Source organism: Phycodurus eques, chromosome 12, assembly GCF_024500275.1.
Source record: "Phycodurus eques isolate BA_2022a chromosome 12, UOR_Pequ_1.1, whole genome shotgun sequence".
Classification (NCBI taxonomy): domain Eukaryota; kingdom Metazoa; phylum Chordata; class Actinopteri; order Syngnathiformes; family Syngnathidae; genus Phycodurus; species Phycodurus eques.
Genome location: NC_084536.1, coordinates 23,520,001 through 23,544,323, shown reverse-complemented (window position 1 = coordinate 23,544,323; position 24,323 = coordinate 23,520,001). Strand labels below are relative to the sequence as shown.

At 41.8% G+C, this 24,323-nt stretch overlaps 1 protein-coding gene across 1 annotated transcript in view; it reads left to right on the top strand.

The window, feature by feature from the left end:
- The window catches only part of clasp1a (cytoplasmic linker associated protein 1a), a 134,856-nt gene that overhangs the window by 74,694 nt on the left and 35,839 nt on the right, over positions 1-24,323 (top strand). Inside the window, exons 13-25 of the mRNA XM_061692103.1 lie at positions 597-732; positions 2,025-2,095; positions 2,339-2,398; positions 3,113-3,190; positions 3,292-3,459; positions 3,783-3,829; positions 4,181-4,351; positions 14,225-14,332; positions 15,111-15,137; positions 16,188-16,352; positions 17,210-17,314; positions 19,381-19,440; positions 20,430-20,533. Of these exons, the coding sequence (XP_061548087.1) occupies positions 597-732; positions 2,025-2,095; positions 2,339-2,398; positions 3,113-3,190; positions 3,292-3,459; positions 3,783-3,829; positions 4,181-4,351; positions 14,225-14,332; positions 15,111-15,137; positions 16,188-16,352; positions 17,210-17,314; positions 19,381-19,440; positions 20,430-20,533 (1,300 nt within the window). The remainder of the gene's footprint in view (positions 1-596; positions 733-2,024; positions 2,096-2,338; positions 2,399-3,112; positions 3,191-3,291; positions 3,460-3,782; positions 3,830-4,180; positions 4,352-14,224; positions 14,333-15,110; positions 15,138-16,187; positions 16,353-17,209; positions 17,315-19,380; positions 19,441-20,429; positions 20,534-24,323) is intronic.

The window sequence follows — 24,323 nt, the reverse complement described above, 5'->3', positions numbered from 1 at the left end:
CCCCTACGAATAGCGGGGGTCCAATGTATATCTACAACTGGTGACGCCAAATGGGCAACTAGTTTACAAAAATCTATTTCCACTTAATTAAGCTAATGAAGTTATGCATTGCTCTTCTGTGAAACAAGCAGCAAGCCTTCTGACCAAAAACATATTTCATTTACATTTTATTACAACCCAGATGAATGCAACACTTAAAATGCAAGAAAAAAAGCAGGGAGTTGATGAATGGACTGTGGATGCGGATGGACTAATGATTTGTAACTGTTTTCACCCCAAAGCATGTTTGTGGTGTACAACTGATCAGATCTTTTTTATATGAATCTAGTAAGCTCTTTATTTTTGTTGTATAAGAGCCTTTGTCATGCCAGGGAATTAGGCCTTCTCCCAGCTATACTCTGCCCATTGTTGTCATCACTAGTTCAAGAATTAGCTGTCCTTGCCAATTTAGCCATAGTGAACTTGAAGATAAAAGCGATGTGTGCACAATTGCTACAGCAAAACTGTGCATTCCTAGCATTGTTAGTGGGACTCTACAAAGAAGAGATCCATAGGTTCTAATCACAATAATTCCCCCCCTTCCCTCTGTCATTCAGACATTTATCATCACTGCTCGGTAACAAGTTTGACCATGGAGCAGAGAGCGCCATGCCTATACTGTTGAACCTTGTGCCCAACAGTGCAAAAATCATGGCCACATCTGGAATGGCTGCCATCCGCCTCATCCTCAGGGTGAGTTGTCTAGACACACGAGAGGCTATGTTTATTCTCAAACATTTCCATATGTATTGTATCGTTATTCAAGCACCATTGTCCAACACTAGGGTCGGGCATTGTTTGAGTTTGAGCGATTCCGGTCCCGATTCCAGTTTCTTATTTCGATTCCAGTTCCAAACAATTCTCGATTCAGATTCTTTTTGGGGGCTGGGTCAACAAAGTTTCCATGGTTTAAATAAAGGGTGTCCAAATTATGAACATCCATTTTCTTAGCAGCCTGCAGCATAGGCTAAAATGAACATTTCACTCGAGGTTCTTTATAACCAGTATCAATATCAAACCTATGAACTAAAAGGCAATGTGTGTGGAACTAACCCAATTGACTTAATATTTATTAATCAATATTTCAGCTAAAGGTTAAATATAACATTTTTAAAATTGTTATTTTGGGACTGTTTTATCACGTCAAATGGTTTATGTGCAAGTTTTAACTTGACTTCCTGTTTTAAGCTTGCAGCCTTTTATTTTGAAGGGTACGCAACTTTATTTTTTTAATGCATGGAAACAAATGCTCTAAAACGTAGATTCCATTCCTTACCCAACAATGAGGCACAAGGTTAGTGTTTGTGAGACTCTGAGACGTTTGTGTGCATTTTGTCCCAATTGATTGTGATGTAAAGTTGCAACGGTGAAGTTTTAGCTCAATGTTAAGTCATCGGCCCTTAAGTTGGTTTGCAGACTAAAATAAACGCTAAAAACCATCAGTGCAAAAGTCCAAGCAACCGTACACCTTGTTAGCTGTTTCAATGTTGGCATAGACATATTTTATTGTTTCAATCACTGAATTGACTGAGACTGACGTTGACTTCACTGAAGCTCCGCGCGGTGTAGTCTGAGGCTCAGAGCGCATCAGACACTACACATCGTGAAAGGCTCCTTTGTTCAATATATTCTTATTCCAAGTGTTGCACTGAGGCAACTGGTCATTAATTTTAACAAAGTTGAGACACACTTTTGTTCGCCACCACCGCTGTTGGGGACAAGCAGGTCTTCGTGCGTGTTCTTCTTTATTGGCTTTTGCCACTTCTTCATTGGTTTTTAACGCTTCTTCGTTGGTTTACGCCACTTCTTCTTCGTGGCTGGAGGAATAGGCATCGAAACTGGGAACCGAAATTTTTACATTTGAATGATTTCGGTCGAACCCTATCCAACACAGATCTCAAATTAGATTATTTTTTTCCCTCCCCGGCAACGCTAAAATTGTTTAATGCCTTTACTTTTGATATGTATATTCTTTTCTCTTACAGCATACACACTATCCACGTCTTATCCCCATCATTACAAGTAACTGCACCTCTAAATCAGTCGCAGTCAGACGGTAAGGTGGCCTTGTTCTTGGCATTTAAGGGAAATAAACCTTCTTGAATTGAAAGTATTTGCTTTGTTTTAAAACTTTAGTTGTACACTTTGTTCATGTGGCGCACTGATGTAGTTGTCAATACAACATTGTGAAATTAATAGTGTTTTTGATGGCATTAATGACCCCAGGCATGCAGTTTCATAATATCATGGTTGTATCATATCATGGTGTTATTTATTCAAAACGCTGGTCCCTTTCTAGACGCTGTTACGAATTTTTAGACCTAATGCTACAAGAGTGGCACACCAATACACTGGAAAGGTAAGCAAAATGGCTTCTTAAATATGTCCACCATCTTGGGGAGAAAAAAATGTAGTGTGTAGTAGGGCTGGGCGATTAAACGAAATCTAATCATTTTTTTTAAACAAATGTGTGGAGACCATAGAGTCACCCCAGATGTGTCAATATTTTTAGCCATGGCTGTATTTATTGTACTTTATTGTTTTTTAATTTTATTTTTAAATATATTATTATTTTAATGGTTACTAATTTATTTTCTGGATGTTCTTTTCAGATATATTTAAAGTTGAGTTTTGGTAGTTAAATATTAGTAATAATACTAGTAATAATAATACTTTTGAAATCAATGCATAATTGTTTCTTAATTGTGATTTCAATATCAATCAAAAATAATCGGGATTATTATTTTTTCCATAATCACCTAGCCGTAGTCTGTAGATGAGTTTTCAGTTTTTCCTCTTCCCTCTCACATGGTTGCATTTGAGTTTAGCAGTTGACAAGGCTGGGTGGACCACTGATGATGGCCATTAAATTGATAAATTCTGGGAGTTTTAGTCATCGATTTGGGAAATCAAATTTGTCCCACTCTCTAATGATCATGATAACCACCTCAGAGACTTTAAAAGGCATGCGAAAACCGTTGAGCATGGTCACATTAGACAACTGGAGGAAAAAAACTGGAGGCTGATAAGAGAAGAACAAAATACATCGTACCATGTTTCCTGACTATCCTAGGCATGTGGCTGTTTTGACTGAGACCATCAAGAAAGGCATACACGATGCTGACTCGGAAGCCAGATCCATTGCAAGGAAGTAAGTATTATACAAGAGTCTCAGGCTGCATTGTAATCATTTTTAAGAGACCTCAACATTTTTAGCTCTGTCAAAATGTTTTTGCTTGTTCTCGTCATTAGGTGTTATTGGGGTTTCCACGGTCACTATAGCCGAGAGGCAGAGCATCTCTTCCAAGCACTAGAGTCTACATATCAGAAAGCGCTGCAGACTCATCTGAAGAGTTCGGACAGCATTGTGTCTCTACCCCAGTCAGATCGTTCCTCGTCATCTTCTCAGGAGAGCCTGAAGTAAGAAAATGTGTCCTGTAATTGTATATAGATGTTTATATAGTTTTTGCCAGGCTAAATTAATATGTATATTCTGATTATTTGGAGGATAGTAAAAGTGTTATTAAATGTGATTGCTAAAATCTGGATTCTTATTGCAATGGGTAAGAGAGAAAGTTATTGTACGTACAGGTGTTTTGTTGCTGTCTGTGTGCGTGCTTGTGGGTGCGTGTTAGTGCGCACACAGTCAAAAGACCATAAATTTTTTGTATGTTTTGTTGTCATATCTACATGTTAATTTGTCAGTCAGTGATTCTGAACAATGTTATTTCTTTACATTTCAGCCGACCTCTGTCTGTGAAGACAGTCATTGGAGGCAGCATAGCAAGGAGTAAGCACTGTTGCCTAATTTAGTTATTAGTGTTCCAATTAATGTGACATCATCCACATTGATAAAACCTTTGAATTAGCATTGTTTTTCAGTATTAAATTGTTAACAAATGAAATGAAACAGATATACAAATATAAAGAGTAGTGTGTATTCTGTACTTTAACCAAATACATGTTTCACACGATGTGCAGAATTAATCAGTCTACTGATGTTTTAGAAATCTTAAAGGTACTGTATATGTGCAGCAAACCATTATCTGAAATGGTCCAGCAGTTAGTTACAATTAATAAGCTTAACAATGAATTTATAGTCCGCTGGAGCTGAAGTGATTTTTTTTCTCTGTTGTCTCAGCTAAACTGATGAGCACCCGGATGCCGATTACATCGAGTTCCCTCCAGCGTTCACGGAGCGACGTCGATGTAAATGCTGCCTCCAGCGCCAAGTCAAGGGTGCCCATTGTACCTACGTCTTCGGCATTCAGCTCAGCAGCTGCCCTTCCCCCTGGATCCTATGCTTCTTTAGGTAATCCATTAGTTTTCTCCATTAATTTACTAAAGTTAAACAAATACTGTATCTTCATGGCAACTTCAAGTGTCTGGTTGAAAATAATGTATCAGGTGTCTGCTCTACTCTGTCCTTATTCCCTTTACTTTTTATTATAGTGTTACTACGACACTACTTTGAGTAATTTCGTATCATACAGTGGGTACGGAAAGTATTGAGACCCTCTTAAATTTTTCACTGTTGTGTTGCAGCCATTTGCTAAAATCATTTTTCTTTTTTTCCCCTCATTAATGTACACACAGCACCCCATATTGACAGAAAAAAACAGAATTGTTGAAATTTTAGCAGATTTCTTAAAACTAAAATATCACACATCCATAAGTATTCAGACCCTTTGCTCAGTATTTGGTAGAAGCACGCTTTCGAGCTAATACAGTCATGATTCTTTTTGGGAATGATGCAACACGTTTTTCACACCTAGATTTGGGGATCCTCTGCCATTCTTCCTCTCCAGTTCTGTCAGGTTGGATGGTGAACGTTGGTGGAAAGCCATTTTTAGGTCTCTCCAGTTTTGCTCAATTGGGTGAAAGTCAGGGCTCTGGCTGGGCCATTCAAGAACAGTCACAGAGTTGTTCTGAAGCCACTCCTTCGTTATTTTAGCTGTGTGCTTAGGGTCATTGTCTTGTTGGAAGGTGAACCTTTGGCCCAGTCTGAGGTCCTGAGCACTCTGGAGAAGGTTTTCGTCCAGGATATCTCTGTACTTGGCCGCAACCTGTCGTCCTGTCCCTACAGCTTATAAACACCCCCACAGCATGATGCTGCCACCACAATGCTTCACTGTTTGGACTGTTCGAGAACTTACTCCCATCTCCCGACTGCATCTATGGAGCTCAGCCACAGTGATCTTTGGGTTCTTCTTTACCTATCTCACCAAGGCTCTTCTCCCTCGATTGCTCAGTTTGGCTGGACGACCAGCTCTTGGAAGGGTTCTGGTCATCCCAAACTTCTTCCTTTTAAGGATTATGGAGGCCACTTTGCTTTTAGAAACCTTAAGTGCAGCAGAATTTTTTTTTTGTAACCTTGGCCAGATCTGTGCCTTGCCACAATTCTGTCTCTGAGCTCTTCAGGCAGTTCCTTTGACCTCATGAATCTCATTTGTTCTGACATGCACTGTGAGCTGTAAGGTCTTATATAGACAGGGGTGTGGCTTTCCTAATCAAGTCCAATCAGTATTATCAAACACAGCTGGACTCCAATGAATTTGTAGAACCATCTCAAGGATGATCAGAAGAAATGGACAGCACCCGAGGTAAATATATGAGTCTCTCAGCAAAGGGTCTGAATACTTATGGCTGTGTGTTATTTCATCCATCCATACATTTTATACCGCTTATCCAGGTCGGGTCGCAGGGGCAGTAGCTTTAGCAGGGACACCCAGACTTCCCTCTCCCCAGCCACTTCATCCAGCTCTTCCGGGGGGATCCCGAGGCGTTCCCAGGCCAGCCGAAGGACGTAGTCTCTCCAGCGTGTCCTGGGTCGTCCCCGGGGTCGCCTCCTGGTGGGACGTGCCCGGAACACCTCACCAGGGAGGAGTCCGGGAGGCATCCGAATCAGATGCCCCAGCCACCTCATCTGGCTCATCTCGATTTGGAGGACTCTACTCTGCGATCCTCCCGGATGACCGAGCTTCTCACCCTATTTCTAAGGGAGAGCCCGGATACCCTGCGGAGGAAACTCATTTCGGCCGCTTGTACCCGGGATCTTGTTCTTTCGGTCACGACCCACAGCTCGTGACCATAGGTGAGGGTAGGAACGTAGATCGACCGGTAAATTGAGAGCTTCGCCTTTCGGCTTAGCTCCTTCTTTACCACAACGGACCGATACAAAGTCCGCATCACTGCAGATGCTGCACCGATCCGCCTGTCGATCTCCCGTTCCATTCTTCCCTCACTCGTAAACAAGACCCCAAGATACTTGAACTTATCCACTTGGGGCAGGATCTCATCCCCGACCTGGAGAGGGCACGCCACCCTTTTCCGACTGAGGACCATGGTCTCAGATTTGGAGGCTCTGATTCTCATCCCAGCCGCTTCACACTCGGCTGCGAACTGCTCGAGTGAGAGTTGGAGGTCACGGCTTGATGAAGCCAACAGAACCACATCATCTGCAAAAAGCAGAGATTCAATACTGAGGCCACCAAACCGGACCCCCTCTACGCCTCGGCTGCGCCTAGAAATTCTGTCCATAAAAGTTATGAACAGAATCTGTGACAAAGGGAAGCCTTGGCGGAGTCCAACCCTCACCGGAAACGAGTCCGACTTACTGCCGGATATGCGGACCAAACTCAAACTCAGGTCATACAGGGACCGAACAGCCCGTATCAGGCTCCCAAAGCACCCTCCACAGGACTCCCCGAGGGACACGGTCGAACGCCTTCTCCAAGTCCACAAAACACATGTGGACTGGTTGGGCGTTCTCCCATGCACCCTCGAGGACCCTGCCGAGGGTGTAGAGCTGGTCCAGTGTTCCACGGCCAGGACGAAAACCACACTGCTCCTCCTGAATCTGAGATTCGACTTCCCGACGGACCCTCCTCTCCAGCACCACTGAATAGACCTTACCAGGGAGGCTGAGGAGTGTGATCCCCCTGTAGTTGGAACACACCCTGCGGTCCCCCTTCTTAAAAACGGGGACCACCACCCCAGTCTGTCAATCCAGAGGCACTGTCCCCAATGTCCATGCGATGTTGCAGAGGCGTGTCAACCAGGACAGCTCCGCAACATCCAGACCCTTTAGGAACTCCGGGCGAATCTCATCCACCCCCGGGGCCCTGCCACCGATGAGCTTTTTAGCTACCTCGGTGACCTCAAACCCAAAGATAGGAGAGCCCGCCTCAGAGAACCCACACTCTGGTTCCTCATGGGAAGGCGTGTCGGTGGAATTGAGGAGGTCTTCGAAGTATTCTCCCCACCGACTCACAACGTCCCGAGTCGAGGTCAGCAGTGCCCCATCCCCGCAATACACAGTGTTAGTTGTGCACTGCTTTCCTCTCCTGAGACGCCGGATGTTGGACCAGAATTTCCTCGAAGCTGTCCGGAAGTCTTTCTCCATGGCCTCACCGAACTCCTCCCATACCAGAGTGTTTGGTTCAGCGACCACCAGAGCTGCATTCCGCTTGGCCAGCCGGTACCCATCAGCTGCCACAGGAGTCCCACAGGCCAAAAAGGCCGGATAGGACTCCTTCTTCAGCTTGACGGCATCCCTCACCGTTGGTGTCCACCAACGGGTTTGGGGATTGCCGCCACCACAGGCACCGACCACCTTACAGCCACAGCTCCGGTCTCTCTCTCTGGACCGCCTCAGCAATGGAGGCGCAGAACATGGTCCACTCGGACTCCCAGCAGACCCTCACAATACGTTTGGGCCAACACGTCGGACCTTACAGCCACAGCTCCGGTCTCTCTCTCTGGACCGCCTCAGCAATGGAGGCGCAGAACATGGTCCACTCGGACTCCCAGCAGACCCTCACAATACGTTTGGGCCAACACGTCGGACCGGCATCTTCCCCCACCATTGGAGCCAACTCACCACCAGGTGGTGATCAGTTGACAGCTCCCCCCCTCTCTTTACCAGAGTGTCCAAGAAATGCGGCCGCAAGTCCGATGACACGACCACAAAGTCGATCATCGAACTGCGACCTAGGGTGTCCTGGTGCCAGGTGCACGTGTGGACACCTTGAACATTATGCTTGAACATGGTGTTCGTTATGGACAATCCGTGACGAGCACAAAAGTCCAATAACAGAACACCGCTAGGGTTCTGATCGGGGGGGCCGTTCCTCCCAATCACGCCCTTCCAGGTCTCACTGTCATTGCCCACGTGAGCATTGAAGTCCCCCAGCAGAACGATGGAGTCCCCAGCGGGAGCGCTCTCCAGCACCTCCTCCAAGGACTCCAAAAAGGGTGGGTACTCTGAACTGCTGTTTGGTGCATAGGCACAAGCAACAGTCAGGACCCGTCCCCCCATCCGAAGGCAAAGGGAAGCTACCCTTTCGTCCACCAGGGTGAAGTCCATTGTTTTTTGTCATCATAAGGGGTCTTTGAGCCGTGCTTTGTCTGGTCCCTCACCTAGGACCTGTTTGTCATGGGTGACCCTGCCAGGGGCATAAAACCCCAGACAACTTAGCTCCTAGGATCATTGGGACACACAAACCCCTCCACCACGACAAAGTGACGGCTCAAGGAGGGGGTGATATTTCAGTTTTTCTTTTTTAATAAATATGAGAAAATTTCAACAATTCAGTTTTTTTTCCTGTCAATATGGGGTGCTGTGTGTACATTAATGAGAAAAAAAAGATATTAGCAAATGGCTGCAATATTACAAAGAGTGAAAAATTTAAGGCAGTCTGAATACTTTCTGTACCCACTGTATGTAATACAAACTGCAGACCCAATGAAGAACAAAAAAAGTATACATTCTGTCCTGTATTGATTCATTCGTAAATAGAGCTTTCAAATAACTGCATTCAAGATTTTTTTTTTAGACCCACAGGGAGTATTAATGGCTTCGGAATTTCCCATTAGACTGTTCTGTGAGCAGGAAATGTTTCAATCAAATGTTGACACTTGACAAATCTATTGGTTAAGGCTAAGTAGTCCTTATGCGTCATGAAAACCAAAGACACTTCACTAACTTTTCAAGCTGATGGAGGTTATAAGGGATGACTGAGAATCGATCCCACCCTTATTTCAAGGTATCGTGAACTCGGGAAGCCTGCCAATACCAGCCAAGCAAAAAAAAGCAAAAAATCTGACATCGAGCAAGTCCAGTAGTTGGCACTACACTGTACATCATCATGTGCGTCAGAAAGAAAGAAAGGTCTTTGTTCAAAATTATCTCTCATCGTGTTAATTAAAAATTTATGTATCAAAAGTACAAGTGGTATAGGTACTTGGTATCAGTAAGTACTCAAGAGTGAATACTTGTACTGGTCTCGGTCTGAAAAAAAGTGGTATCGAACATCCCTAGTTTAACACATTCCAGGCGAAGACTTTACAGTATGTGCTGTGTAAAAAAATCCTTGACGGTCTTGCTTCACTTCAGAGGGTCCCTAATAGCAGATGTTAACCAGAATGGGGCATTTTCCTTTGCCATTCAATTATTTTCCTGCATTAGCCCTAACTAACATCTTCCTCTTTACCGCTTCTCCTTCTCGTCGGCCTTTCCTAAATGCCAAAAAGATGGCATCCCTGGTAAAAGTGATGGTAAGACCTGTGTTTATCTGTGTTAGTGTCTGTAGTTTTGCAAATTCTACTGACAATTTCGTATGTCTTCTATTCAGTTGTCTGTTCACATCCTTTCTCGCTACATCTGTGCCATCGTCTCTTCTCTTTATTCCTTCCAAGTGATTGTACAACCCCAATTCCAATGAAGTTGGGACGTTGTCTTAAACATAAATAAAAACAGAATACAATGATTTGCAAATCATGTTCGACCTATATTTAATTGAATACACTACAAAGATATGTAATGTTCAAACTGATAAACTTTATTGTTTTTAGCAAATCATCATTAACTTAGAATTTTATGGCTGCATCATGTTTCCAAAGAAGCTGGGACAGGGTCATGTTTACCACTGTGTTACATCACCTTTTCTTTTAACAACATTCAATAAACGTTTGGGAACTGAGGACACTAATTGTTGAAGCTTTGTAGATGGAATTCTTTCCCATGCTTGCTTGATGTACAGCTTCAGCTGTTCAACAGTACGGGGTCTCGTTTGTCGTATTTTACGGTTGATAATGCGCCACACATTTTCAATGGGAGACGGGCAGGCCAGTCTAGTACCAGCACTCTTTTACTACGAAGCCACGCTGTTGTAATACGTGCAGACTGTGGTTCGGCATTGTCTTGCTAAAATAAGCAGCGGCGTCCATGAAAAAGACGTTGCTTGGATGGCAGCATATGTTTCTCCAAAACCTGTATGTACCTTTCAGCATTAATGGTGCCTTCACAGATGTGTAAGTTACCCATGCCGTTGGCACTAACACAGCCCCATACCATCACAGATGTTGGCTTTTGAACTTTGCGTCCATAACAGTCCGGATGGTTCTTTTCCTCTTTGGCCCGGAGGACACGACGTCCACAATTTCCCAAAACAATTTGAAATGTGGACTTGTTGGACCACAGAACACTTTTCCACTTTTCATCAGTCCATCAGATGAGTTTGGGCCCAGAGAAGCCGGCAGCGTTTCTGGGCGTTGTTGATAAATGGCTTTTGCTTTGCATAGTAGAGTTTCAAGTTGCACTTACGGATGTAGCCCCGAACTGTATTTACTGACATTGGTTTTCAGAATTGTTCCTGAGCCTATGTGGTGATATCCTTTACACATTGATGTCGGTTTTTGATGCAGTGCCGTCTGAGGGATCGAAGGTCACGGGCATTCAATGTTGGTTTTCAGCCTTGGCACTTACGTGCACTGATTTCTCCAGATTCTCTGAAACTTCTGATGATGTTATGGACCGTAGATGATGAAATCCCTCAATTCCTTGCATTTGTACGTTGAGGTACATTGTCCTTAAACTGTTCGACTATTTTCTCACGCACTTGTTCACAAAGAGGTGAACCTCACCCCATTTTTGCTTGTGAATGACTGAGCAATTCAGGGAAGCTCCTTTTATACCCAATCATGGCACCCACCTGTTCCTAATTAGTCTGTTCACCTGTGGGATGTTCCAAACAGGTGTTTGATGAGCATTCCCCAACTTTCTCAGTCTTTTTTGCCACTGTCCCAGCTTTTTTGGAACGTGTTGTGTTCATGATTATTTGCTAAAAACAAAGTTTATCAGTTTGAACATTAAATATCTTGTCTTTGTAGTGTATTCAATTAAATATAGGTTGAACATGATTTGCAAATCATTGTATTCTGTTTTTATTTATGATTAACACAACGTCCCAACTTCATTGGAATTGGGGTTGTTGGTTGTGTGGAACTGCATGGACTGTCTGCATGGTCTTCCTGTAATCCAAACAACAATATCCATCTGCAGTATTACATTTTCTACATGTGTAATTCTTTCTATTGTATTCTATGCCATGTGTCTGTAATTTTTCCTGTTTTGTTTCAGTCTTCTCAAAAATTATGCAAATTAAACTTAGAGGAAAAAAATAATAGCATTCTAAAGGCTTCACTGCCCTGCACTTGAAACACCCCGAAAAGGGAAATCCATGCTTAGTTTGTAAATACTTTAAATATGTTTGAAGATAAGTGCTGAAAACAAGACTGAGAACAGTATAGTACTAAACTGTTGAGATCTGGTTTTAAACTCTTTTTCACCTTCTAAATTTTCCTGATTTTGTAGGCAGAGCTAAAAGGTATCCTTGTGACGTCACGAGGATGCGGCTCCCCTACTATATAAACACCAAGTGCCCTTATTCCATGCACTGGCCATTCGGCAGAATTGCATGTCCTTGTTCATAAATAACTTCACCCAGCTCTACCAGTATAGTTTGCAACTGGCCATGAAACTATGCCCACAACTTGAAAAAATACATCTTCCCAGAAGTGTAAAGTGTTTTGTGTTATTTGGGTGTCTTGCCATCTGCCGCCACATGTGTTGTGTTGTGAGGCAGCGGTGAACCGAACCCATTGCCAGCAGAACAGCCACTTCCTCATTCATTACAACCTGACTGATTGCGATCAGAATAGCGTGCAATTGACCATCAAGTTATGCCCACAAATCGAAAGTCTAATGTGTTTTGTGTTATTTGGGCTATGTGTCTTGCCGTCTGCCACCATGAGTTAGGTTGCAAGACAGATCTGAGAAACGAAACGGATGAGATCCGCCGCTCTGCGGCCCATTGCCAGCCAGAATGCAATTGGAGAAGCCGCCAGAGGTCCAGTAAAAGAGCGTTGCGGCCGTCAGCCTCACAGTTTCCCAACCACGTTGCAGGAGTGAGAAGGGAGGAGGAGGGGAATAATGTATCCCCACGCTGTTGCCACATATGACGTACCCTTAGGCGGCCACAGAAGCGCGTTGTCCCGCTTAATTTCAATGGAGGGAAAGTTTTCTTCTGGCAGCGCGGTTTATGGTCATTATGCCAGCTCAGAGGAAGCTTCCCTGCAGCCTGTGAAGGCGTGTGCTATCTCCGTTGCTGAAAATTCCGCTCACGAGCGGTAAGAGAAGGAAGTAGCATTCGTGTATTTGATTGACACCTGAAAGTTCCGGGGAAGCGGGATATTCCGAGCTCTCAGCGACATGCCCACAGCGTATCCAATCTGAAAGAATGTCTCAATTCTTGACCATTTTGAAGCCTGAGTTCACATACTGTTTTTTTTTCTCTTCATTCATTCATAATCCATCTTGTTAAGAAATCTTTTCTGTGATGTGTCAAATTTAGGAGACATTTTTTTGCTCTGTTTTAGTTAGTTACAGCTCTCAATGCCATGAAGATCATTAGGCCGCAATTGCGGATTCTGTAATCTGTAGTGTTTTTTTGTGTTTTTTTTTTTTTAACGGGAGTTGGTGATTGGCCTACTGGTATTCCTAGGTGGTCTCCCATCCAAGTACTAACCAGGACCGACCTTGCTTAGCTTATGAGATCGAACGAGATCTCAGGGTAATTTGCTGGGCTCTGTTTTTTTTTTTTTTTAAGTGAATAATATCACAAGGTTAATATGCAGTACACCATCTAGCCACAACATTTTGATTCTATGAGATCAAATAAAAGAGCTTTATCAGTTTTTGTGCCTTTATTATAAAGATGATAATAATGCTCACATTTGATTCTCATTCTGGGTGTTGTATGCATTGGTGTGGCAACTACTGTGTGGATATGTATTTATGTTCATGGGAAAATCGATCCCATCCTTCTATTCTTTTTTTCCTTTTTTTAAAATCTAAATATACAGTATATTGAAATGAATACGGTGGCACGGTGTACGACTGGTTAGAGCATCTGCCTCACAGTTCTAAGGTCCAGGGTTCAATCCCCGCCCCCGCCTGTGTGGAGTTTGCATGTTCTCCCCGTGCCTGCGTGGGTTTTCTCCGGGCACTCCGGTTTCTTCCCACATCCCAAAAACATGCATGGTAGTTAAGTGAGGACTCTAAATTGCCTGTCAGTGTGAATATGAGCGCTCATGGTTGTTTGTTGATATGTGCCCTGCGATTGGCTGGCAACCAGTTCAGGGTGTACGCTGCCTCCTGCCCGATGATAGCTGGGATAGGCTCCAGCACTCCCGCGACCCTTGTGTGGATAAGCGACTCAGAAAATGGATGGATGAAATGAATACATTGTCAAGTTTCTGTTTTGACTAGGAAATATTTCTAGCCGCTATAATTCTTTGAGTTGTAGAATGTCTCAGATTATGTGTATGGCACATCTGCTGGGTTCTGGGTTTGATTCTCGGCTCAGACTTGTGTGGAGTTTCCATATTCCCCCCATGCTTTTGTTGGTTTATTCCATTTCCGTCCCATGTTCCAAAGACGTATGTTTGGTTAATTGAAGTTTCTAAATTTGCTCATAGGTATGAATGTACAGTAAGTATAAATAGTTGTCCTGTACGTATGTCTTTAATACAGTTTGTGCCCTACTACTCCGCTCCGCTCAGCTGTGACCCTGAAAGGGATAAATGGTAATAAAAATGTTTTAAAAATGAATGAATGGAAGGACAGATGAAGTCTAATAATAACCCTAATGAACCCTGGTTTGTCCTCCAGGTTTTGAATTTTTTTTTTTTAGGGCTAATTTTTCGTCTACATTGGTACTCCCAGATGATCTCTTTTTCAGTGTTTTGTTCAAGGGTTGAATATTGATTAGTCATTGAAATGGCATATTCTCACTCTCATTGTGCTATGCACTGTACTTTGGCACCTTCTTATCTTATTCAGGTCGTGTTCGTACCAGAAGACAAAGCTCTGGTAGTGCAAGCGGAGCCAGTCCTTCGGTGGTGGACAGTAGAGGTCGGAGCCGAGCTAAAGTGGTTTCTCAATCTCAGCGTATGTATACACAAAATTTAATTCACGCCAAAGAAATTTCTTCAATAGTTGTGTTTTTCATTGTGTACAAGTTGTGATGCACATATATTGAAGTAGGAGCTTTAGCTCTGCTTTTATGTATGCACCTCCACTTACTAACAAATCTGTGTGTGTGTGTGTGTGTGTGTGTGTGTGTATACATCTTACACTGCGTATGGTTGCATTTTGAGTTGAATTATGGTTTTGTTGGTACAGATGTATTATTTTTTACATTCTATCAGTGGAACCAAATTCATAGTCATTTAAAGTGTGGGGCCCTATGATTTCTGTGATGCAGAAAATACAGACACATTCAGTTGGTCATCAAGCATTAACATATGGGAGGTAAAAAAACCTTATCCATAGCAAATTGTAAATGAACACTGTATTTTGCTCAATAGTTGTGCTTCTAATTACTGTATCTCAAACTAGAACAGCAGCCCTTGTCCTGCGCCCGCTGTCCATCTTTCAAAACAAAACAAAAACACACACGTTAGGAATACAGTATTAAGTTTCTGACAACTTCCATTGCTTTCCAGTTAGATGCGGGAACAAATAACAGCAATTCTGTGTATTGATTACTGAATTAAATCATCCATTTAATTGTCAAAATCAGCCACGGCTACGTACATATACAGCTGTTAGATTTCATGGGGTCCTAAGAGTGCATGCTGCATATAACCAATAAACATAACCCTTTCTGTCTCATTTTGACCGTTCTTGATCTCCAATTGTCCTGCCTATTGCTTCCATCACTCAGGATCCAGATCGGCCAATCCCATCAGTGGTAAGGCTTCATCCAATCACAAGCTGGATGGCTACAGCACTATCCCCTGAGACCACACAACTTTGCACGTCTCGTTCCTTTAGGCCTTTCCTTTCAGTTCTCGACTTGGTCGCATGCTTTGAATGTGAATGTTTGTGCGATGAGATGCTGATTGGAACCTCAAAGGTGTCCATGGCAATTATTTTGTCTTATGTTTGTCTCGTTACTGGTAACACTTGCCACATTTCCCTCACTACTTAGAGTTCATTATAATACCCTTTATGTGTCAACAGTCATGATTTCATGTTTGTCTCGCCTTCATTTGTTGCTGGAGTTACAGGATAATAAAGCTCCTTTGCATTTCAAGAATACATGAATATTATATTACATTCAGTTTTATAAATTTAATATACCTTACTAAATTATGAGTAAGTATACAGTGTATGTGAGTGACTTATGGTATAGTTAAGTCAATGGTACAAGCATTGCATTGAATACATATTGTGTATATTTCTTTTTAATGGAGAACTAGATAAATTTACTGAAGCACTACATAATTTAGGTCCTGTTACCTTAATTAAACGTACTTTTTCTTATGCCTACGTTATGAAAAAAGAAATTATTAAGAAAAATAGCAAGCTTTAACACTTGAAACCCACCACAGTGCAAATGCTTCATATCACTAAATGTGGCAGTATTGGATTATTTAATATTTTACAAACATATTTCTCTTCTAATAGTTAGTTGACTTTTAGAATTATAATAATAATTTCATGTGATATCGCTCTTTTGGGCTTGTATATAAAACTATTCAAATTACTTTAATGAACACACTATACGTATTACTCTTTACACGTTTTTTAAAGTCATTGCCAGGCTTTTTGTTGTTGACGTTTAATGCATCATTCTTAGCAATACTTTTATTTGAATATTTGTAAATGTATTAATTAATTTGAGAAGTTCATATTTTTTCTTCCAGTCGTATTCCTACTAGTACTTTCGTGTTAATTATTGTTCACGCTTTTTGTATGTGCAGTATAGATATGATTATGACTGTCTCCTTTGCAACAGCTGGCAGTCGCTCCAGCTCCCCAGGCAAACTTCTTGGGCACAGCAGCTATGGTAGGATACCTCGGGCAGCAGTGTCTGCTTCCAGCACACCAGCTGACAAACGTAGCAGGATCCCTCGCAGCCAAGGGTGCAGCCGAGAGACGAGCCCGAGTCGAATGGGCTTAGGTACTGTATGCTCGAGACACTTCCGCACACGTTAGGCTGTCTTTTCTTAGTTACATTGCAGTATGATACTGCAAGACTTTCACTTATGTGGAAAAACATTAAGGAAAGTCAAAACCTTGACCTATAAAGCAAACACTTCTTACAACAGGGCCTGTTTTGTTGACCGAATATGCGTAACTGACATACAGTAAAATGGGTTCTTCCTTGCTTCTGGTTGTTTAGGTTGATTTTGATGACTGTCAGCTATTGATTTATTTGTGGCTGTTTGGAAACGATAGTGCAGACAAATTGAAAGTGTTTTTTTTTTCCTTATTTTGTCTGTTATTGATATCAATTATATGTCTGAGGTTGTTGTGGAGCAAAATATGTAATTATGTTTATCTCACACTAATTGTTCTTGTTTGAATCCTGTGCTACTTTTGAATTTAACTACGGTAATCACTTTTTGATTGCCTTGTATTTGTAACGCTACAAACTATTTAACGTTATAACTTTCAGTCTGCTGTTTTGACCAATTTACTCTACTAGCAAGCTTATATTTTTTGTGTAACCCTTTAAGTGTCTTTGTATGTCAACATTTTTTTTAAAAAGCAAATTGTTGTGTTAAATTGTACAAGAAGAAAAAAAAAAAATTCTGAACACAATTTTAAGCATTACCATTAGCACGGCAATTATAACACCGTTTTTTTTTTCTGTCCAAAATGCTCTCTCGATACTTTCTCTTATGTCCCATCCCTGCCTGTCTAACTTTCTTCCATGAATGCATACTGACACTTCCACCTAACTTGTTGTCCTCACAGCCAGCTTGTTTGGTAAAAAAGCTCTTCTCCCTGCTGCTCTTCCCTACCGCACGCTAGCCCGGAGCCGCATACCCCGCCCAAGCATGAGTCAGGGTTGCAGTCGCGACACTAGTCGCGAGAGCAGCCGTGACACCAGCCCTGCTCGTGGCTTTACTCCTCTGGGTAAGTATCTGCGTGCTACCAGCTGTTTTGGAACAGTTGGTCCAGCCCAGATTGTCCCAAACGAACGGTCTTCCCTAAAATGCCACATGCTGTTAATTATTTTGTCTGTGGTCGAAAACATACTCCCAATCAATTTGCACGTTCTTCCACTGTGTGGGTGCTCTCTGTGCATGCCTTCAATTGGATTGTTTGGGTTGAGAAAATATCTCCTGAATAAGGTGGATATTAATAATATTAACAACTCCTATTATTTCTGGAACTGTACTGAGACATGTCATGAAAGTGACGTCGTTACTCACAATCCATGGTTTTATTATCATGGAATCTGCTTTTATTTCTTGCATTTTCCTCTTCCACATGAAGGCCAGGCCGGTTATAATTTGTATATGAAACATTTGTTAGTTGATGAAACAGAATGAACCAGAAATATGGATTAGTAATGAACAATCACCATCTATCGATTAATTTCTTTGGTCATATAGACACAAGTACATTTTCTCCTATCGTTGAAATACATTTGCAGGAGGATACTGAACCTTTTTTAAATAAGAATTGAAAGAACTAAAAATAAAAATACAAGGAAAGAACAAATTGGGCTCATGTAAGAGTAGGGCTGCACGATTTAGACCAAAATAATAATCACGGTTATTTTGATCAATATTGTAATTGTTTTTTTATCACAATTATTCCTCATCTTAGGGGGAAAAATTTTCAACAAACGTGTAACAGTTTTCAGTGAAAAATGAATCTTTAAGAATAAATGGTATATAAACAATAAATATACCCACCAAAAATTCTACTTTACCAAGAGCTAATTGAATAAATACGCTTTTACAAAGTGCAATCACAAATTGCAACTTAATGGAACCATAAACAGTTAATGCATAAAACGCAATATTAGGCTGTAAGCTTCGACTTTGCATTTGAAAATCCCCAATGTCAATATAGTGAAGTGTCGAGGACAGGTAGGTCTAAATTGTTCTTCTTGGCCAATGGTCAGTCGTGCACGGTTACAAACTGCAAAGAACTCAACAGTTGTGATGTCCATGATTACATTGCGGTCAGACCAGCCGAAAAGTTTGAGGCAGCCACTACAACAATTGTTAATAGTGTCTTCTCCGCCAAAGTACTAAGAGGGCCAACTTCAAAATAAAAGCTTTCATATATTACTACCTTGGACATCAATGGCATTTGAGGCTTTTATTTTGAAGTTGGCCACAGAGCGTGATGCCCGCCATTAATGAAGCCTTAACCATGCGTTCGCCTGACTGGGGTACGGGAACTGCGACAAATGAAACACTTTTCATATGCAGCAGTGCCCGTATTTTAAATGTAAAAAAATCACCAGCAGTCAGGCTCATTTAATCGTGGAAGCCAAAACCGCCGGCTGACTGGTTAGCACATCTGCCTCACAGTTCTGAGGACCTGGGTTCAAATCCGGCCTCGCCTGTGTCGGGTTTGCATGTTCTCCCCGTGCCTGCGTGGGTTTTCTCGGGGTATTCCGGTTTCCTCTCACATTCCAAAAACATGCATGGTAGGTAAATTGACGACTCTAAATTGCCATAGGTGTGAATATGTGTGCGAGTGATTGTTCATATGTGCCCTGCAATTGGCTGGCGACCAGTTCAGGGTGTACCCCGCCTCTCACCCGAAGATAGCTGGGATAGGTTCCAGGTCGCCCGTGACTCTAGTAAGGATAAGCGGGAAGGAAAATGGATGGATAATTGTGCAGCCCTATTTAAGACAGTGTAGCAATACAAAATTAAGGCAGGTGGAAGTAATTCCTAATTTGAACACTGCTACCTTTTTACCCAAACATTTTACATTCACGTTCTGTCAGTTGATGTCCTTATTCCAGTCTGAATTAATATATAATGTAGTTTTGCAAAGTGTTTACAAAAATCATGAAGCATTGCTAAATGCCAATAGTAAAAAAAAAAAAAATAATTCCCCACCATTTAAAAAAACAGCATATATAGGATATAAACTAAAACAGATTCATGCGATACGTTAAAATATATTAATCACCCTTTGCGAATATTACCCACCTCTTCTGTACCCTGCAGCTTCCCGACGGCATTCTCGTTCAACCAGTGCTCTCACAGCTGACCCCCATGGCCAGTCAGGTGACCTGCATGAATAGATGTCCCAACCCACCACTCCCTCTTAGTTTTCCCCTAAAACCTTGTCTCATACCCGCCCGTTGTCTGTTGTACTTGCATGCTTTGTGGTAACTGCAGGAAGGACCTTTATTTGGAGGTTTTTAGCAGGACGGGTAAGAGTAGGTGGAATGTGTATTTGTTCCAATTTCTTAATTGTTTTCCTGTGACAGACACAATCCACATAGTTATTGTTATGGTGTTTCGGTTATTTAACAGGTTATAGCCTTTAGCTTATAGTTTTCCAGACATTGTTGACATGGGTCTTCTGATGTTGTTCGTTTATTTTTTTATTTTTTATTTGGGGCATATCGATGTTTTTTTTTCTCTTTGGTACATTTTTTGGTGCTGCTCCATCTCTGAGAAATCAAGGTTGCTAAGTTTTTCCTTTCCTTTTGCAAGAGGCATTGATTCTTTTTCGTTCTTCTGTTTAGTTTTGGAAGGTTGACAAAATGACAAGGTTGATAATACCTTCAACTGATGATTTAGTAATTAATTTTTTTTTGGGTATCTTATTAATTAACTGCACTTTACATCCTTCTATACATTCCCCTTTAAAAGTATTGGAACAGATGAATATGAGACAACAAATTATATTTGCAGGTTTTTATATCCAGATCAGACACGCTTATTGATCTGATGGCACATTTTGTTTCTTCACCTAAAAATGTGCTATTCTGTTACAAATACAGCACGTAAAGCTGCCTTGTAAATTGTGTGTCAGGTGCAGATGTAAATACCCGGTGAGCAAACCTGAAATATTCTCTCATATGCCAAGCCCAAATGCTTTCAGCCTGTCGCAAAAAATGAAGCAAATGGCCTTACTGTTTCACTACTTTTGGAAGGGAGTGAAATATTGTTTTCGATCATCAGGTAAGTTATGCTACATGAACCTGTTTTACCAAATCTATTACATCTTTTTTTTTTTCCTTTTTATCCTTCTAACTCACCTGTAGAACGTTATGGTTTGATTCACCAAGCTAGAATCTCAGCATCAGTCAACGCTATGAGGGTTCTTAACACTGGCACTGAAGTGGAAGCAGCAGTTGCTGATGCTCTGGTAAGTTGAGTAGAATTTTGAGAGGGATTTTTCTTTTTTTTTTGCTACAGTATTCTAAAGTGAATTTTACTGACACAGTATAACTTGAGTACCTTAACTGACAATTAGCAATAAACTTAAAATAATTTACACCGACTGTGTCGTAGTGAAAGATTTTCCTTTTGCATATCCAGGACTCTTCTTGTTCTTTGCGCCAATTTAAACTTTTTCTCTTCTTTTTCTATTGTTGTTCTTTACAATTTCAGCTATTAGGAGACTCCAGGAATAAGGTAGTGAGTCAGATTAAACAGTATACTGTATATACATTTCCATGCAATCATGCACAAATGAAGTATAGAAATATGCACTATAGCTTCAAAATTGTTGGTAACCTTCCGTTATCGAAAGAAAAACCCACAATGGTCACTGAATTAACTTGAAACTGACGAGACTGGAATTTGCCAAAATGCTTACTGACAAGTAGGGTTGGCCATCGAGAATTGAGAACCGATTGGAACCGGGACGAACGTTCCGGTACTCCCGGAACCGTTCAAATTAAAAAATGTTAGTTCCCAGTTTTGATGCCTAGTCCTCCAGCCGCGAAAAAGAAGTGGCGAAAAGCAACGAAGAAGTGGGGTAAACCAACGAAGAAGCACACGCACGATTGACGTCCTTGTGGTGAACAAAAGTGTGTCTTAACTTTGTTAAAATGAATGACCAGTCGCCCCAGTACGACACTTGGAATAAGATTATCGTAATGTCACGACCGTAAGGCGCACCGTATTAAAAGGCGCAGTCTCAGTTACGGGGTCCATCCATCCATCCATTTTCTGAGCCGCTTCTCCTTACTAGGGTCGCGGGAGTGCTGGAGCCTATCCCTGCTATCATCGGGCAGGAGGCGGGGTACACCCTACACTGGTTGCCAGCCAATCGCAGGGCACATACAAACAAACAACCATTCGCACTCACTTTCATGGGCCATTTAGAGTTGTCAATTAACCTACCAGTTATGGGGTCTATTTCTGTATTTAACACATACCTAAGGCGCACCGTATTATTGGGCACGGGCATGGTAAAACATACGGTAGCATACATGCACGCTAAAACATACGCTAGCATGCATGCTAGCGTATGTTGGTCTTCCAACTCGGGCCACCTCGCCTTGTTTCCGCGGAAACTCACCTTCGTCTTCTTGACTTGGCGGAGCTCGAATTCCTGCTTCCTCCACCTGCGAACCATGGATTTGTTGATCTTGAATTCTCTTGCGGCTGCTCGATTCCCATATTCCTCCGCGTAACTGATAGCTTGCAGTTTAAACTGTGCTTCGTAAGCGTGTCTCTTCGTAGGTGCAATTTTTGGGGGTCCTTAGCCAAACCGATGTTGTTTTGCACAATGCATATACCTACTCAGGGCGTGCCTTTAGCGTCCTCTTTCACCCGCACCCTTTCCCCTTTAACGTCCGCATGCTGTCCTCAGTCACGTCCGCCTTTCCTCTGTATAAGCAGCGTGTCGGCAGGAAATGCTCCCAGTCAGTCAAGCGGAGCGCTAATCAAGTCACACAACAACATTTACAGATTTTGGAACTCGGTGCACACATAAGGCGCGCCGTCCATTTTGGAGAAAATTAAGCCATTTAAGTGCGCCTTATGGTCGTGAAAATACGGTGTATTGTGCAAAGGAGGCTTTCATGATGTGCACAGTCTGACGCGCTCCAACCTTCAGCCTACACCACCCAGAGCTTCAGTCAAGTCAACTCTCAGTCAACTGGGTGAGTGAGACAATAAAATACGTCTATGCCAACATTAAGACAGCTGACCAGGTAAACGGTTGCTTGCACCTTTGCACTGATGGTTTTTAGCATTTATTTTAATCTTCAAACCAACTAAAGCTTAACATTGGGCTAAAACTTCACCGTAGCAACTTTACATCACAATTAATTGGGACAAAATTCACATAAACGCTGTCTCACAGTATCACAAACACTAACCTTGTGCCTCATCTGTGAGTAGGGAAAGGAATCAGCGTTTTATAGCATCCATTACAAAAATATATAAAAAATCACCTGTGAAGTTACTTTTCAGAATCAGAATCAGATTCATCCGGTACATACATACATAATGCCAGCACATTTTTAATTTTTTTTATTTTTTATTTTTTTTTTTTGGCAGTTGTGCCAAAAGATGCAGAGTCCTCTAGCACTTAGAGCAGTTCGAATGACTAATATTACAATAGTCCGGTGCAATGACCATTGTGCAAAGGGCGCCGAGACTTCAAGCGAGTAGTACGATAGTCTGGGACAATGTTGATTGTGCAAATGTTGCAGATACTCCTCAGTCAGTGTGCAAATGGAGCAGATGCTACTCTGGCATGAGTGGCCAGTATTGGTCAACAACAGATATGCAAATAGTGCAGCGTGGTGAGACTACTACAGTGAGTGCACGAGTAAAATATAATTGGCCCAACAGAAATGTGACAACAAACTCAAGACAAAAAATTGCCAGCATGTTGCAATGGAATTGTAGGTTAGCTGTTTAAGAAGTTGATTGCAAGAGGGAAGAAGATGTTGGAATGTCTGCTAGTTCTAGTTTGCATTGATCGGTACCGCCTACCTGAGGGAAGGAGCTGGAAGAGCCGGTGACCGGGATGTGGAGGGTCCGAGATGATTTTGCACACTCTTGTCTTAGTTCTGGCAGCGTGCAAGTCCTCAAGGGTGGGTAGGGGGGTACCGACAATCCTTTCAGCAGTTTTGATTGTCCTTTGCCAAAATACTGAGTTCCGATGCGTACCCTTCAAAATGAAAGGCTACAAGCTTAAAAGAAGAAGTCAAGTTAAAACTTGTACATATAAACCATTTGACGTGATAAAACAGAATACAGGGGCAGCTACATAGCATTTTAACAATGCTATATTTAACTTTTAGCTGTAACATTAATAAATGAATTTTAAGTAAATTGGGTTAGCTCCACACACATTGCCTTTTTGTTCATAGGTTTGATATTGATACTGGTTATAAAGGACCTCGAGTCAAATGTTCATTTTAGTCTATGCTGCAGTCTGCTAAGAAAATAGATTTTCATAATTTGGACACGCTTTATTTAAACCATGCAAACTTTTTTGACACAGCCCCCTAAAAGAATCTGAATCGAGAATCGTTTGGAATCGGAATCGAACTAAGGGACCGGAATCGGAACCGGAATCGCTAAAATTCAAACGATGCCCAACCCTACTGACAAGCCAGAAAGCTTTTGTTAAAGTGTTCTTTGGACAGATGAGACAAAATGTTGACTTTTTCTGCATCTGGCACAGGGTGTATTTGTCTGTGCAGTGATATCTCAAGACTACCATGGCAGCAAAATGGACTGCCCATTATCAGAAACCTCAGTCTATGTCGTAGGTCAGGGATCATCCAACAGGAGGAACACATACCTAAAACCACTCAAGAATGGCTAAGAACGATCTTACTGGAGTGGCCTTCAGTGGGCCCTGATAAATCCTCTGAAAGGAGTTGAAACTTCCAGTCTAGAAATGGCTCCCTTCAAACCGGAGATAGCTGGAGCAGTTTGCGCTTGAGGAGTAGGCCAGAATACCACTTCGGGAGCAGAAGTCTCATTGAGAGGTTTTTTATATATATATATATATATATATATATATATATATATATATATATATATATATATATATATATATATATATATATATAATTGTGTTTGATCACAATTTAAAATCAAAGCAAAATTTTCTTTGAAGTTTCTGTCCATTTTTAGTTATTACATTTTTCAGTTGAAGGGGTTTTCTTTCTCTAATGGAAGAG